This window comes from Oncorhynchus mykiss, chromosome 25 (genome assembly GCF_057628025.1).
Source record: "Oncorhynchus mykiss isolate SJ-2025 chromosome 25, ASM5762802v1, whole genome shotgun sequence".
Taxonomy (NCBI): Eukaryota; Metazoa; Chordata; class Actinopteri; order Salmoniformes; family Salmonidae; genus Oncorhynchus; species Oncorhynchus mykiss.
In genome coordinates this window covers 66,274,847-66,289,122 of record NC_143046.1, presented here as the reverse complement: position 1 = coordinate 66,289,122, position 14,276 = coordinate 66,274,847, and the positions used below count along the sequence as shown (strand labels likewise).

The 14,276-nt window shown below is 46.0% G+C and overlaps 1 protein-coding gene across 1 annotated transcript in view; it reads left to right on the top strand.

Annotated features, from left to right (window-relative positions):
* LOC149972101 (uncharacterized) overlaps positions 1 to 14,276 on the top strand; it is a 76,946-nt gene that overhangs the window by 780 nt on the left and 61,890 nt on the right. The window contains exons 2-3 of the mRNA XM_090219311.1: positions 28 to 110; positions 1,417 to 1,556. Of these exons, the coding sequence (XP_090075437.1) occupies positions 28 to 110; positions 1,417 to 1,556 (223 nt within the window). The remainder of the gene's footprint in view (positions 1 to 27; positions 111 to 1,416; positions 1,557 to 14,276) is intronic.

Below are 14,276 nucleotides of genomic sequence, written 5' to 3'. Positions count from 1 at the left end.
CCCAAAACTGTGAATTGTAAATAAAAGTAATTTCCTCCCTCCCTCAGTACCACCCAGGACAGCAGCAGCAGGCACGGGTCAAGTGCAATGCTAGGAATGTACATATTAAGGTAGCCTGGACTTTTCCACTGAGATGAGAAACACCTTAGTCCTGATGAACAACATTGGTGTGCCTTTTGAGCAACTGAAAGTTATTCACGGTTGATTAGGAAATGTTGGAATTTCAGATGTCATGGATCCAAACTTATATTAAAATGTATTATGGATTTACTGAAAATAAACACGGAATTGGCATCCTAGCACACCGTTGAGATCTGTTGACAGTATATTATAGATTCCCTCCGAATCCTTGAAAATAAACTGTATCGGGCCCTGAAAGGCACCCCGACTGGCTGTGTTCTGTCAGCCCTTGCATTCATTTAAACACCTGTCATTTAGGAATGTTTGAGATTTCCCTTTCCCTGGCAAGTCGACTAGCCAAACAATTAGTTCACCTACCCAGAACTCGGATTAAAACCCAGAGAAAATAAACAGCCCTGTCATTTCTAAAAAAGGTGGACAAAAGTACTTTTTTTCTCCACTTTGCAGAATCACAATCACGCATGAGAAAAAAAATGTTTTCCTCCAAATAAAATATAAACGGTCACCCTAAACTGAACTCATCAGGAAACAGATTCATAACTTGTCCTTTTTTTCTCCAGTCTCTTTTTTCCCCCTAGTCCAGTGCTTTTCATGAGCCCCTCTGGTTCTGCACTCTAGGCTGGAGGGCAGGAGACAGAGGAGGGCCATAGAAATCTGTATAAGTATTAATTTCCACCAAATTCCAGGCCTGTCTGATAATGGCTTCCAGGGCAGTATAGACAGTACAGTATGTAGGCAGAGTGCAGCAGCCCCATTTAGTCAGATGATGCTGGAGCAAGCTATAATGTAATGGGGAGGGATACTGTAGCACGTCACTGCAAATTGTGCTGTTATTGTTGTAAACAGATTCGGCTGGTGAGTAATGATCAGTGTCCCTCTCAGGGGGTGGGAGGTAAGGGATGTGGAGTGGAGACCGGAGACTAGCTCCCTGATGCACTGTGTACATTTTACACAGCTGGGGTGGGAGAAATGAGATCGCTGCTGCACCCCAGAGAGCAGACGCTAGAGGGTATGAGTCAAGTAAGAAAAAATAGAGAGTCCTAGTGTCTGCAGTACCATAATGGGAAGACCGGTAACTGAAGCAGATTATATTACCGGTATCTGCTTGCGTACTGAATAAAACCATGTATTGACAGTTCAGGTTTAACAATTTTTCTCTGGAGAGATTACTGGCAGACATTTTTAACCACAAATGTTCACAATGTAGGAGTTATTGTGCCAATGATGAATACAGTTTCTGATGCATTGTCACTGTGTGTTCTCTTGTCCCTGCAGCTGACCAATCTGAACCTGATTAACAGGGTGCTGAGCAGAGGGGTTATCACCCTGACCCGCGCGGTGCAACATGGAGCTGTGACCCAGCGGCCTGTGAGGGTGGTCCACTCTGGCACAGGCCCCATCAGCAGCACTACTAGGTTAGTCAAACCCATCCAACCTATTTAACAGACACCTTCCTAAAGAATCACAAGATGCTCAATACTGAACCATGTGCAGGAAATTCTCAAACATTCAACCTCCAGCTGTGTACCCCCTCTAAGCACCAGGGTCAGCGCACTCTCAAATATTGTTTTTTTGCCATCATTGTAAGCCTGCCACACACACAATATATGATACATTTATTAAGCATAAGAATGAGTGTGAGTTTTTGTCACAACCCGACTTGTGGGAAGTGACAAAGATCGCTTCTAGGACCAGGGCACAAATAATAATATAATAATAATCCATAATTGTTCTCTTTATTTAGCCATCTTACATATAAAACCTTATTTGTTAATTGAAAATTGTGTTGTTTAACTTCATTTAACCAGGTAGGCCAATTGAGAACAAGTTCTCATTTACAACTGCGACCTAGCCAAGATAAAGCAAAGCAGTGCGACAAAAAACAACAACACAGAGTTACACGTGGGATCAACAAAAGTAAGGTCAATAACACAAGAGAAAAACATCTATATACAGTGTGTGCAAATGGAGTAAGGAGGTAAGGCAGTAAATAGGCCATTGTAGCGAAGTCATTACAATTTAGCAAATTGACATGCAGATGATGATGTGCAAGTAGAAATACTGGTGTGCAAAAGAGAAAAAAAAAGTAAATAAAAACAATATGAGTTAGGTAGTTGGATGGTGTAATGCTCCGGGTGTCGTGGGTGTGAAGTCAAATGCAGGAGACAGAGAGTTCAATGCTGCGCGTCTTTTAATCGCACCAACGCACCACAGGGTGCTCACAAAAAAAGTTACGTTCCCAAAACACAGGGAATCAAAATGTACAATGGGAAACAATCCCGACCGGACACTAACACGTGCCTATACCACAGAGCCGAAGGTTACATAGAAATAATCCCGCACAACAACCAGGCGGGCCGGCTGTGTAATAAAGACAAACTAATTAAACATCCACAGGTGCTACCACTCAACATACAAGGAGGGGAAGGAAAAACAATCAGTGGCAGCTAATAGGCCGGTGACGACGACCGCCGAGCGCCACCTGCCCGGGAAAGGGAAACACCCTCGGTCGGACTCGTGACAGATGGGCTATTTACACTTGGGCTGTGTACAGCTGCAGCGATCGGTAGGTTGTTCAGGTAGCTGATGCTTAAAGTTGGTGAGGGAGAAATAAGTCTCCAAATTCAGCGATTTTTGCAATTCGTTCCAGTCATTGGCAGCAAAGAACTGGAAGGAAAAGCGGCCAAAGGTAGGTGTTGGCTTTGGGGGTGACCAGTGAAATATACCTGCTGGAGTGTGTGCTGTGGGTGGGTGTTGCTATGGTGACCAGTGAGCTGAGATGAGGTGGAGCTTTACCTAGCAAAGACTAATAGATGACCTGCAGCCAGTGGGTTTGGCGACTAATATGAACCGATGGCCAGCCGACGAGAGCATACAGGTCGCGGTGGTGGTTGGTATATGGGGCTTTGGTGACAAAACGGATGGCACTGTGATAGACTGCATCCAGTTTGCTGAGTGTTGGAGGCTATTTTGTAAATGACATCACCGAAGTCGAGGATCGGTAGGATAGTCAGTTTTACGAGGGTATGTTTGGCAGCGTGAGTGAAGGAGGCTTTGTTGTGAAATAGGAAGACAATTCTAGATTTAATTTGTGATTGGAGATGCTTAATGTGAGTCTGGAAGGAGAGTTTACAGTCTAGCCAGACACCTAGGTATTTGTAGTTGTCCACATATTCTAAGTCAGAACCGTCCAGAGTAGTGATGCTAGTCGGGCGGACAGGTGCAGGCAGCAATTGGTTGAAGAGCATGCATTTAGTTTTACTAGCATTTTAAGAGCAGTTGGAGGCCACGGAAGGAGTGTTGTATGGCATTGAAGCTCGTTTGGAGGTTTGTTAACGCAGTGTCCAAAGAAGGGCCAGACGTATACAGAATGGTGTCGTCTGCGTAGAGGTGGATCAAGGAATCCCCTACAGCAAGAGCGACATCATTGATATATACAGCGAAAAGAGTCGGCCTGAGAATTTAACCCTGTGGTACCCCCATAGAGACCGCCAGCGGTCTGGACAACAGACCCTCGATTTGACACACTGAACTCTATCTGAGAAGTAGTTGGTGAACCACGGGAGGCAGTCATTTGAGAAACCAAGACTGTTGGGTCTGCGAATAAGAATACAGTGATTGACAGAGTCGAAAGCCTTGGCCAAGTCGATGAAGACGGCTGCACAGTACTGTCTTTTAACGATGGCGGTTATGATATTGTTTAGTACCTTGAGCGTGGCTGAGGTGCACCCGTGACCAGCTCGGAAACCAGATTGCACAGCGGAGAAGGTACGTTGGGATTCAAAATGGTCAGTGATCTGTTTGTTAACTTGGCTTTTGAAGACTTTAAAAAGGCAGGGCAGGATGGATATAGGTCTGTAACAGTTTGGGTCTAGAGTGTCACCCCCTTTGAAGAGGCGGATGACCGCGGCAGCTTTCCAATCTTTAGGAATCTCGGATGATATGAAAGAGAGGTTGAACAGGCTAGAAATTGGGGTTGCAACAATGGTGGTGGATAATTTTAGAAAGAGAAGGTCCAGATTGTTTCGCCCGGCTGATTTGTACGGGTCCAGGTTTTGCAGCTCTTTCAGAACATCAGCTATCTGGATTTGGGTTAAGGAGAAGCTGGGGAGGCTTGGGCAAGTAGCTGCGGGGGGTGCGGAGCTGATGGCCGGGGTTGGGGTAGCCAGGAGGAAAGCATGGCCAGCCGTAGAGAAATGCTTCTTGAAATTCTCGATTATCGTGGATTTTTCGGTGGTGACAGTGTTTCCTAGCCTCAGTGCAGTAGGCAGCTGGGAGGAGGGGCTTTTATTCTCCATGGACTTTAAAGTGTCCCAAAACCTTTTGGAGTTAGAGCTACAGGATGCAAATTGCTGTTTGAAAAAGCTAGCCTTTGCTTTCATTACTGACTGTGTGTATTGGTTCCTGACTTCCCTGAAAAGTTGCATATCACAGGGACCATTCGATGCAGTATGCCACAGGATGTTTTTGTACTGGTCCAGGGCAGTCAGGTCTGGAGTGAACCAAGAGCTATGTCTGTTCTTAGTTCTACATTTTTTGAAAGTGGCATGCTTATTTAAGATGGTGAGGAAATGACTTTTAAAGAACAACCAGGCATCCTCTAAATCAAATCAAATTTTATTTGTCACATACACATGGTTAGCAGATGTTAATGCGAGTGTAGCGAAATGCTTGTGCTTCTAGTTCCGACAATGCAGTAATAACCAACAAGTAATCTAGCTAACAATTCCAAAACTACTACCTTATAGACACAAGTGTAAGGGGATAAAGAATATGTACATAAAGATATATGAATGAGTGATGGTACAGAGCGGCATAGGCAAGATACAGTAGATGGTATTGAGTGCAGTATATACATATGAGATGAGGATGTAAACAAAGTGGCATAATTAAAGTGGCTAGTGATACATGTATTACATAAAGATGCAGTAGATGATATAGAGTACAGTATATACATATACATGTGAGATGAATAATGTAGAGTATGTAACATTATATTAGGTAGCATTGTTTAAAGTGGCTAGTGATATATTTTACATCATTTCCCATCAATTCCCATTATTAAAGTGGCTGGAGTTGAGTCAGTGTGTTGGCAGCAGCCACTCAATGTTAGTGGTGGCTGTTTAACAGTCTGATTGCCTTGAGATAGAAGCTGTTTTTCAGTCTCTCGGTCCCAGCTTTGATGCACCTGTACTGACCTCGCCTTCTGGATGATAGCGGGTTGAACAGGCAGTGGCTCGGGTGGTTGTTGTCCTTAATGATCTTTATGGCCTTCCTGTGACATTGGGTGGTGTAGGTGTCCTGGAGGGCAGGTAGTTTGCCCCCGGTGATGCGTTGTGCAGACCTCATTACGGTTGTGGGCGGAGCAGTTGCCGTACCAGGCGGTGATACAGCCCGACAGGATGCTCTCGATTGTGCATCTGTAGAAGTTTGTGAGTGCTTTAGGTGACAAGCCGAATTTCTTCAGCCTCCTGAGGTTGAAGAGGCACTGCTGCGCCTTCTTCACGATGCTGTCTGTGTGGGTGGACCAATTCAGTTTGTCTGTGATGTGTACGCCGAGGAACTTAGAACTTACTACCCTCTCCACTACTGTTCCATCGATGTGGATAGGGGGGTGTTCCCTCTGCTGTTTCCTGAAGTCCACAATCATCTCCTTAGTTTTGTTGACGTTGAGTGTGAGGTTATTTTCCTGACACCACACTCCGAGGGCCCTCACCTCCTCCCTGTAGGCCGTCTCGTCGTTGTTGGTAATCAAGCCTACCACTGTTGTGTCGTCCGCAAACTTGATGATTGAGTTGGAGGCGTGCGTGGCCACGCAGTCGTGGGTGAACAGGGAGTTCAGGAGAGGGCTCAGAACGCACCCTTGTGGGGCCCCAGTGTTGAGCATCAGCGGGGTGGAAATGTTGTTGCCTACCCTCACCACCTGGGGGCAGCCCGTCAGGAAGTCCAGTACCCAGTTGCACAGGGCGGGGTCGAGACCCAGGGTCTCGAGCTTGATGACGAGCTTGGAGGGCACTATGGTGTTAAATGCTGAGTTGTAGTCGATGAACAGCATTCTCACATAGGTATTCCTCTTGTCCAGATGGGTTAGGGCAGTGTGCAGTGTGGTTGAGATTGCATCGTCTGTGGACCTATTTGGGCGGTAAGCAAATTGGAGTGGGTCTAGGGTGTCAGGTAGGGTGGAGGTGATATGGTCCTTGACTAGTCTCTCAAAGCACTTCATGATGACGGAAGTGAGTGCTACGGGGCGGTAGTCGTTTAGCTCAGTTACCTTAGCTTTCTTGGGAACAGGAACAATGGTGGCCCTCTTGAAGCATGTGGGAACAACAGACTGGGATAGGGATTGATTGAATATGTTCGTAAACACACCAGCCAGCTGGTCTGCGCATGCTCTGAGGGCGCCGCTGGGGATGCCGTCTGGGCCTGCAGCCTTGCGAGGGTTGACATGTTTAAATGTTTTCCTCACGTCGGCTGCAGTGAAGGAGAGTCCGCATGTTTTAGTTGTGGGCTGTGTCAGTGGCACTGTATTGTCCTCAAAGCGGGTAAAAAAGTTATTTAGTCTGCCTGGGAGCAAGACATCCTGGTCCGTGACTGGGCTGGTTTTCTTTTTGTAATCCGTGATTGACTGTAGAGCCTGCCACATACCTCTTGTGTCTGAGCCGTTGAATTGAGATTCTACTTTGTCTCTATACTGACGCTTAGCTTGTTTGATTGCCTTGCGGAGGGAATAGTTACCCTGTTTGTATTCGGTCATGTTTCCGGTCACCTTGCCCTGATTAAAAGCAGTGGTTCGGGCTTTCAGTTTCACGCGAATGCTGCCATCAATCCACGGTTTCTGGTTTGGGAATGTTTTAATCGTTGCTATGGGAACGACATCTTCAACGCACGTTCTAATGAACTCGCTCACCGAATCAGCGTATTCGTCAATGTTGTTGTCTGACGCAATACGAAACATATCCCAGTCCACGTGATGGAAGCAGTCTTGGAGTGTGGAATCAGATTGGTCGGACCAGCGTTGAACAAACCTCAGCGCGGGAGCTTCTTGTTTTAGTTTCTGTCTGTAGGCAGGGATCAACAAAATGGAGTCGTGGTCAGCTTTTCCGAAAGGAGGGCGGGGCAGGTCCTTATATGCGTCGCGGAAGTTAGAATAGCATTGATCCAAGGTTTTTCCAGCCCTGGTTGCGCAATCGATATGCTGATAAAATTTAGGGAGTCTTGTTTTCAGATTAGCCTTGTTAAAATCCCCAGCTACAATGAATGCAGCCTCAGGATAAATGGATTCCAGTTTGCAAAAAGTCAAATAAAGTTTGTTCAGAGCCATCGATGTGTCTGCTTGGGGGGGATTATATACGGCTGTGATTATAATCGAAGAGAATTCCCTTGGTAGATAATGCGGTCGACATTTGATTGTGAGGAATTCTAAAATCAGGTGAACAGAAGGACTTGAGTACCTGTATGTTGTTATGATCACACCACGTCACGTTAACCATGAAGCATACGCCCCCGCCTCTGTTCTTACCAGAAAGATGTTTGTTTCTGTCTGCGCGATGCATGGAGAAACCAGCTGGCTGCACCGATTCCGATAGCGTCTCTCCAGTGAGCCATGTTTCCGTGAAGCAAAGAACGTTACAGTCTCTGATGTCCCTCTGGAATGCTACCCTTGCTCGGATTTCATCAACCTTGTTGTCAAGAGACTGGACATTGGCGAGTAGAATGCTAGGGAGTGGTGCACGATGAGCCCGTCTCCGGAGTCTGACCAGAAGACCGCTACGTTTCCCTCTTTTACGAAGTCGTTTTTTTGGGTCGCCGGCTGGGATCCATTTCGTTGTCCTGGGTGAAAGGCAGAACACAGGATCCGCTTCGCGAAAGTCATATTCTTGGTCGTACTGATGGTGAGGTGACGCTGCTCTTATGTTCAGTAGTTCTTCTCGACTGTATGTAATGAAACCTAAGATGACCTGGGGTACCAATGTAAGAAATGTAAGAAATAACACGTAAAAAAACAAAAAACTGCATAGTTTCCTAGGAACGCGAAGCGAGGCGGCCATCTCTGTCGGCGCCAGGATGAGGTCAAAATCCTTCCAGGATACCCGAGCCAGGTCGACTAGAACAGCCTGCTCGCAGAAGTGTTTTAGGGAGCGTTTGACAGTGATGAGGGGTGGTCGTTTGACCGTGGACCCATAACGGATGCAGGCAATGAGACAGTGATCGCTGAGATCCTGATTGAAAACAGCAAAGGTGTATTTGGAGGGCAAGTTGGTCAGGATAATATCTATGAGGGTGCACAGGTTTATGGATTTAGGGTTGTACCTGGTGAGTAACTTGATAATTTGTGTGAGATTGAGGGCATCTAGCTTAGATTGTAGGACGGCCGGAGTGTTAAGCATATCCCAGTTTAGGTCACCTAACAGAACGAACACTGAAGATAGATGGGGGGCAATCAATTCACATATGGTGTCCAGGGCACAGCTGGGAGCTGAGGGAGGTCTATAACAGGCGGCAACAGTGAGAGACTTATTTCTGGAGAGATTTTTTTTTTTTTAATTAGAAGCTCAAACTGTTTGGGCAAAGACCTGGAAAGTATGACAGAACTTTGCAGGCTATCTCTGCAGTAGATTGCAACTCCTCCTCCTTTGGCAGTTCTATCTTGATGGAAAATGTTGTAGTTGGGGATGGAATTTCTGGAGGCCTTCCGAAGCCAGGATTCAGACACAGCAAGGACATCAGGGTTGCCGGAGTGTGCTTAAGCAGTGAGTAAAATTAACTTAGGGAGGAGGCTTCTGATGTTAACATGCATTCATGGGTACAGAAGTCAACAAATGAGAGCACCTGGGGACACACAGGGCCTGGGTTAACCTCTATATCACCCGAGGAACAGAGGAGGGGTAGGATGAGGGTACGGCTAAAGGCTATCAGAACTGGTCGTCTAGTGTGTTGGGAACAGAGAATAAAAGGAGCAGATTTCTGGGTGTGGTAGGATAGATTCAGGGCATAATGTACAGACAGGGGTATAGTAGGGTGCGGGTACAGTGAAGGTAAACCTAGGCATTGGGTGATGATAAGAGAGGTTGCATCTCTGGAGGCACTAGTTATGCTAGGTGAGGTCACCACATGTGTGGGAGGTGGGACAAAAGAGCTACATGAGGCATGTTGAGTGGGACTAGGGGCTCCGCAGTAAAATAAAACACTGATAACAACAGTATACTAGGCATATTGATATTAGAGAGAGACATAAAGCGAGGCATAAAGCAATCACGTGTTGATTGGGAGAGCTAGCTAAGACAACAATGGGTAAGACAACAACAGTTAATCAGCTAAGACAATAACAACAGGTAAAATGGCGATGAATGGGCAGAGAGGGTCTGTTAACTACACACAGGGCCTGAGTTTGATGCTGGGGCCGACAGATAAACAAAATAAACAAAATGGCGTACCCTGATTAATGAACAGTCCAGCAGGCATCAGCTATGTAGCCAAGTTATCATTGGGTCCAGTGAACAGCAATAGATGAAACAGGGAAGCCGTTAGGTAGTTGTTACTACGCTAGCCGGGAGATGCGCCTGTTCTCGAGGTTAACTGGTGCTAGCTTCGGGACAAGGGTATCACCAATGTCCGGCAAAGGCCGGTTGAGGGCATATCGGACGGAATTACGTCGGCAGACCAGTCGTGATGGATTGGCGGGGCTCCGTGTCGACAAAGGGTCCAGGCCAATTGGCAAAAGAGGTATTGTAGCTGGAGTAATTTTGTTTGCTAGCCGGGAGATGCACCTGGCTCGAGGCTAAATGGTGCTAGGTTCAGGACAAGGGAGTTAGCCACTCCGGTGCGTCCGGTGCAAAGGTCCAGGACTTACGGCAGGAATCCGGTGATGTAGTGGCTTCTAGTCGTGTTAGTGAAGAGTCCGGGAGGCATCAGCTGTGTAGCCGAGTGATCATAGGGTCCACTGAGCAGGCCTCGGGTTTGGGCCACTCGGTAGCAGTTAGCTAGCTGCGATGATCCGGTGTAATGGTCCAGAGCATACGGCAGGAATCTGGTGATGTAGTGGGGAAGCAGTCCAATATGCTCAGGATTTATATCACGCTGTGCAGACTGGCAGGTATTATCTAGGCTAAAAGCGGCTGGTGATTGAGCTAAAGGTAAAGGCCGCAAGCTGTGGCTAACAATAACTAAATAGCTAGTAGCTAATTAGCTCTCATGGCTAGCTTCAGATGGAGGTTCTAGCTATAAGGTCTAAAAATAGCAGATCCATATCACATTGGATGAGGCGGGTTGCCGGAAGGTATATTTAATTTAAAAATGGAAAAAGAGATTGAAGTATGTAGAAATGTATTCAAAAAGACAAAAAAATAAACATTTACATGGGACAACAACAAGCACATCCGCACTGCTATGCCATCTTGGAATTCAATGAGAAGGGTGTGCTTGGAAGAATACACAAAGGATGCAAAGGATGCACATAACTCTGCAATGTTGGGTTGTATTGTAGAGAGCCTGTCTTAAATAATTTTCCACAGTCTGTGCCTGTATTTAGTTTTCATGCTAGTGAGGGCCGAGAATACACTCACATACAGTGGGGAGAACAAGTATTTGATACACTGCCAATTTTGCAGGTTTTCCTACTTACAAAGCTTGTAGAGGTCTAATTTTTATCATAGGTACACTTCAACTGTGAGAGACGGAATCTAAAACAAAAATCCAGAAAATCACATTGTATGATTTTTAAGTAATTAATTTGCATTTTATTGCATGACATAAGTATTTGATACATCAGAAAAGCAGAACTTAATATTTGGTACAGAAACCTTTGTTTGCAATTACAGAGATCATACGTTTCCTGTAGTTCTTGACCAGGTTTGCACACACTGCAGCAGGGATTTTGGCCCACTCCTCCATACAGACCTTCAGGTTTCGGGGCTGTCGCTGGGCAATATGGACTTTCAGCTCCTTCCAAAGATGTTCTATTGGGTTCAGGTCTGGACACTGGCTAGGTCACTCCAGGACCTTGAGATGCTTCTTACGGAGCCACTCCTTAGTTGCCCTGGCTGTGTGTTTCGGGTCGTTGTCATGCTGGAAGACCCAGCCATGACCCATCTTCAATGCTCTTACTGAGGGAAGGAGATTGTTGGCCAAGATCTCGCGATATATGGCCCCATCCATCCTCCCCTCAATACGGTGCAGTCGCCCTGTCACCTTTGCAGAAAAGCATCCCCAAAGAATGATGTTTCCACCTCCATGCTTCACAGTTGGTATGGTGTTCTTGGGGTTGTACTCATCCTTCTTCTTCCTCCAAACACGACGAGTGGAGTTTAGACCAAAAGGCTCTATTTTCGTCTCATCAGACCACTTGACCTTCTCCCATTCCTCCTCTGCATCATCCAGATGGTCACTGGCAAACTTCAGACGGGCCTGGACATGCGCTGGCTTGAGCAGGGGGACCTTGCGTGCGCTGCAGGATTTTAATCCATGACGGCGTAGTGTGTTACTAATGGTTCTTTGAGACTGTGGTCCCAGCACTCTTCAGGTCATTGACCAGGTCCTGTCGTGTAGTTCTGGGCTGATCCCTCACCTTCCTCATGATCATTGATGCCCCACGAGGTGAGATCTTGCATGGAGCCCCAGACCGAAGGTGATTGACCGTCATCTTGAACTTCTTCCATTTTCTAATAATTGCGCCAACAGTTGTTGCCTTCTCACCAAGCTGCTTGCCTATTGTCCTGTAGCCCATCCCAGCCTTGTGCAGGTCTACAATTTTAGCCCTGATGTCCTTACACAGCCTTCTGGTCTTGGCCTTTGTGGAGAGGTTGGAGTCTGTTTGATTGAGTGTGTGGACAGGTGTCTTTTATACAGGTAACGAGTTCCAACAGGTGCAGTTAATACAGGTAATGAGTGGAGAACAGGAGGGCTTCTTAAAGAAAAAACGAACAGGTCTGTGAGAGCCGGAAGTCTTACTGGTTGGTAGATGATCAAATACTTACTGTATGTCATGCAATAAAATGCTAAATAATTACTTAAAAATCATACAATGTGAATTTCTGGATTTTTGTTTTAGATTCCGTCTCTCACAGTTGAAGTGTACCTATGATAAGAATTACAGACCTCTACATGTTTTGTAAGTAGGAAAACCTGCAAAATCGGCATTGTATCAAATACTTGTTCTCCCCACTGTAGGTACATGGTTACAAAGGGCATCAGTGTCTTAACAGTGTGATTTTCCAAGGCAAGATACTCTGAGCACAGCCCAATCCAGAAATCTGGCAGTAGCTTCTGATTAAATTACATTTTCACAGAACCGCTTGTTGCAATTTTGATAAGGCTCTCTTGTTCAGATATCGACAAGTGGACTGGAGGCAGGGCATGAAAGTGATAACAAATCCAGTTGTTTGTGTCATCTGTTTCGGGAAAGTACCTACGTAATTGCCAAGTCACTCAGGTGCTTCGCCATATCACATTGACATTGTCCGTAAGCTTGAGTTCATTTGCACACAAAAAATCATACAATGATGGATAGACCTGTGTTGTCCTTGTTAATGCAGACAGAGAAGAGCTCTAACTTCTTAATCATAGCCTCAATTTTGTCCCACACATTGAATATACTGAGAGTCCCTGTAATCCAAGATCCAGATCATTCGGGCGAGAAAAAACATCACCCAGATAGACCAGTCGTGTGAGAAACTCGTCATCATGCAAGCGGTCAGACAAGTGAAAATTATGTTCAGTAAAGTAAACTTGAAGCTCGTCTCTCAATTTAAAAAAAACCTGTCAATACTTTGCCCCTTGATAACCATCGCATTTCTGTATGTTGTAAAAAAGTTACATGGTCACTGCCCATATCATTGCATAATGCAGATACACGAGAGTTCAGGGGCCTTGCTTTAACAAAGTGAACAATTTTCACTGTAGTGTCCAAAATGTCTTTCAAACTGTCAGGCATTCCCTTGGCAGCAGCAGCCTCTCGGTTGATGCTGCAGTGTACCCAAGTAGCGTCGGGAGCAACTGCTTGCACGCAGCTTGCACGCAGTTGCCCCCCCCCCCTCCCCCCCACATAAACATAACCGACATATACCAGGAGCTGTGCCAGGCCTGCCACGTCTGTTGACTCATCCAGCTGTAACGCATAGAATTCACTGGCTTGTATGTGAGGCAGTAATTGTTTCAAAACATCTCCTGCCATGTCTCTGATGCATTGTGAAACGGTGTTGTTTGATGAAGGCATTGTCTGTTTAGTTTTTTTGGCCTTTTCCGCGGCAGCAGGAAGAATGAATTCCTCCACAATAGTATGGGTCTTGCCTGGCTAGGACAGGACAGCTCACCATATAAGACGCTTCTAGCCCCTTCTAATTAATGGTATCTGTTGCTTTTATACAGTGCCTTGCGAAAGTATTCGGCCCCCTTGAACTTTGCAACCTTTTGGCACATTTCAGGCTTCAAACATAAAGATATAAAACTGTATTTTTTTGTGAAGAATCAACAACAAGTGGGACACAATCATGAAGTGGAACCAGGCATCCTCTACAGACGGGATGAGGTAAATATCCTTCCAGGATACCTGGGCCAGGTCGATTAGAAAGGCCTGCTCGCTGAAGTGTTTTAGGGAGCATTTGACAGTGATGAGGGGTGGTCGCTTGACCGCAGAACCGTTACGGATGCAGGCAATGAGGCAGTGATCGCTGAGATCTTGGTTGAAACAGCAGAGGTGTATTTGGAGGGCAAGTTGGTTAGGATGATATCTATGAGGGTGCCCGTGTTTACGGATTTGGGGTTGTACCTGGTGGGTTCATTGATAATTTGTGTGAGATTAAGGGCATCAAGCTTAGATTGTAGGATGGCCGGGATGTTAAGCATGTCCCAGTTTAGGTCACCTTGCAGCACGAGCTCTGAAGATAGATGGGGTGCAATCAATTCACATATGGTGTCCAGGGCACAGCTGGGGGCAGAGGGTGGTCTGTAGCAAGCGGAAACGGTGAGAGACTTGTTTCTGGAAAGGTGGATTTTTAAAAGTAGAAGCTCAAATTGTTTGTGTACAGACCTGGATAGTAAGACATAACTCTGTAGGCTATCTCTGCAGTAGATTGCAACACCGCCCCCTTTGGCAGTTCTATCTTGTCGGAAAATGTTATAGTTAGGGATGGAAATTTCAG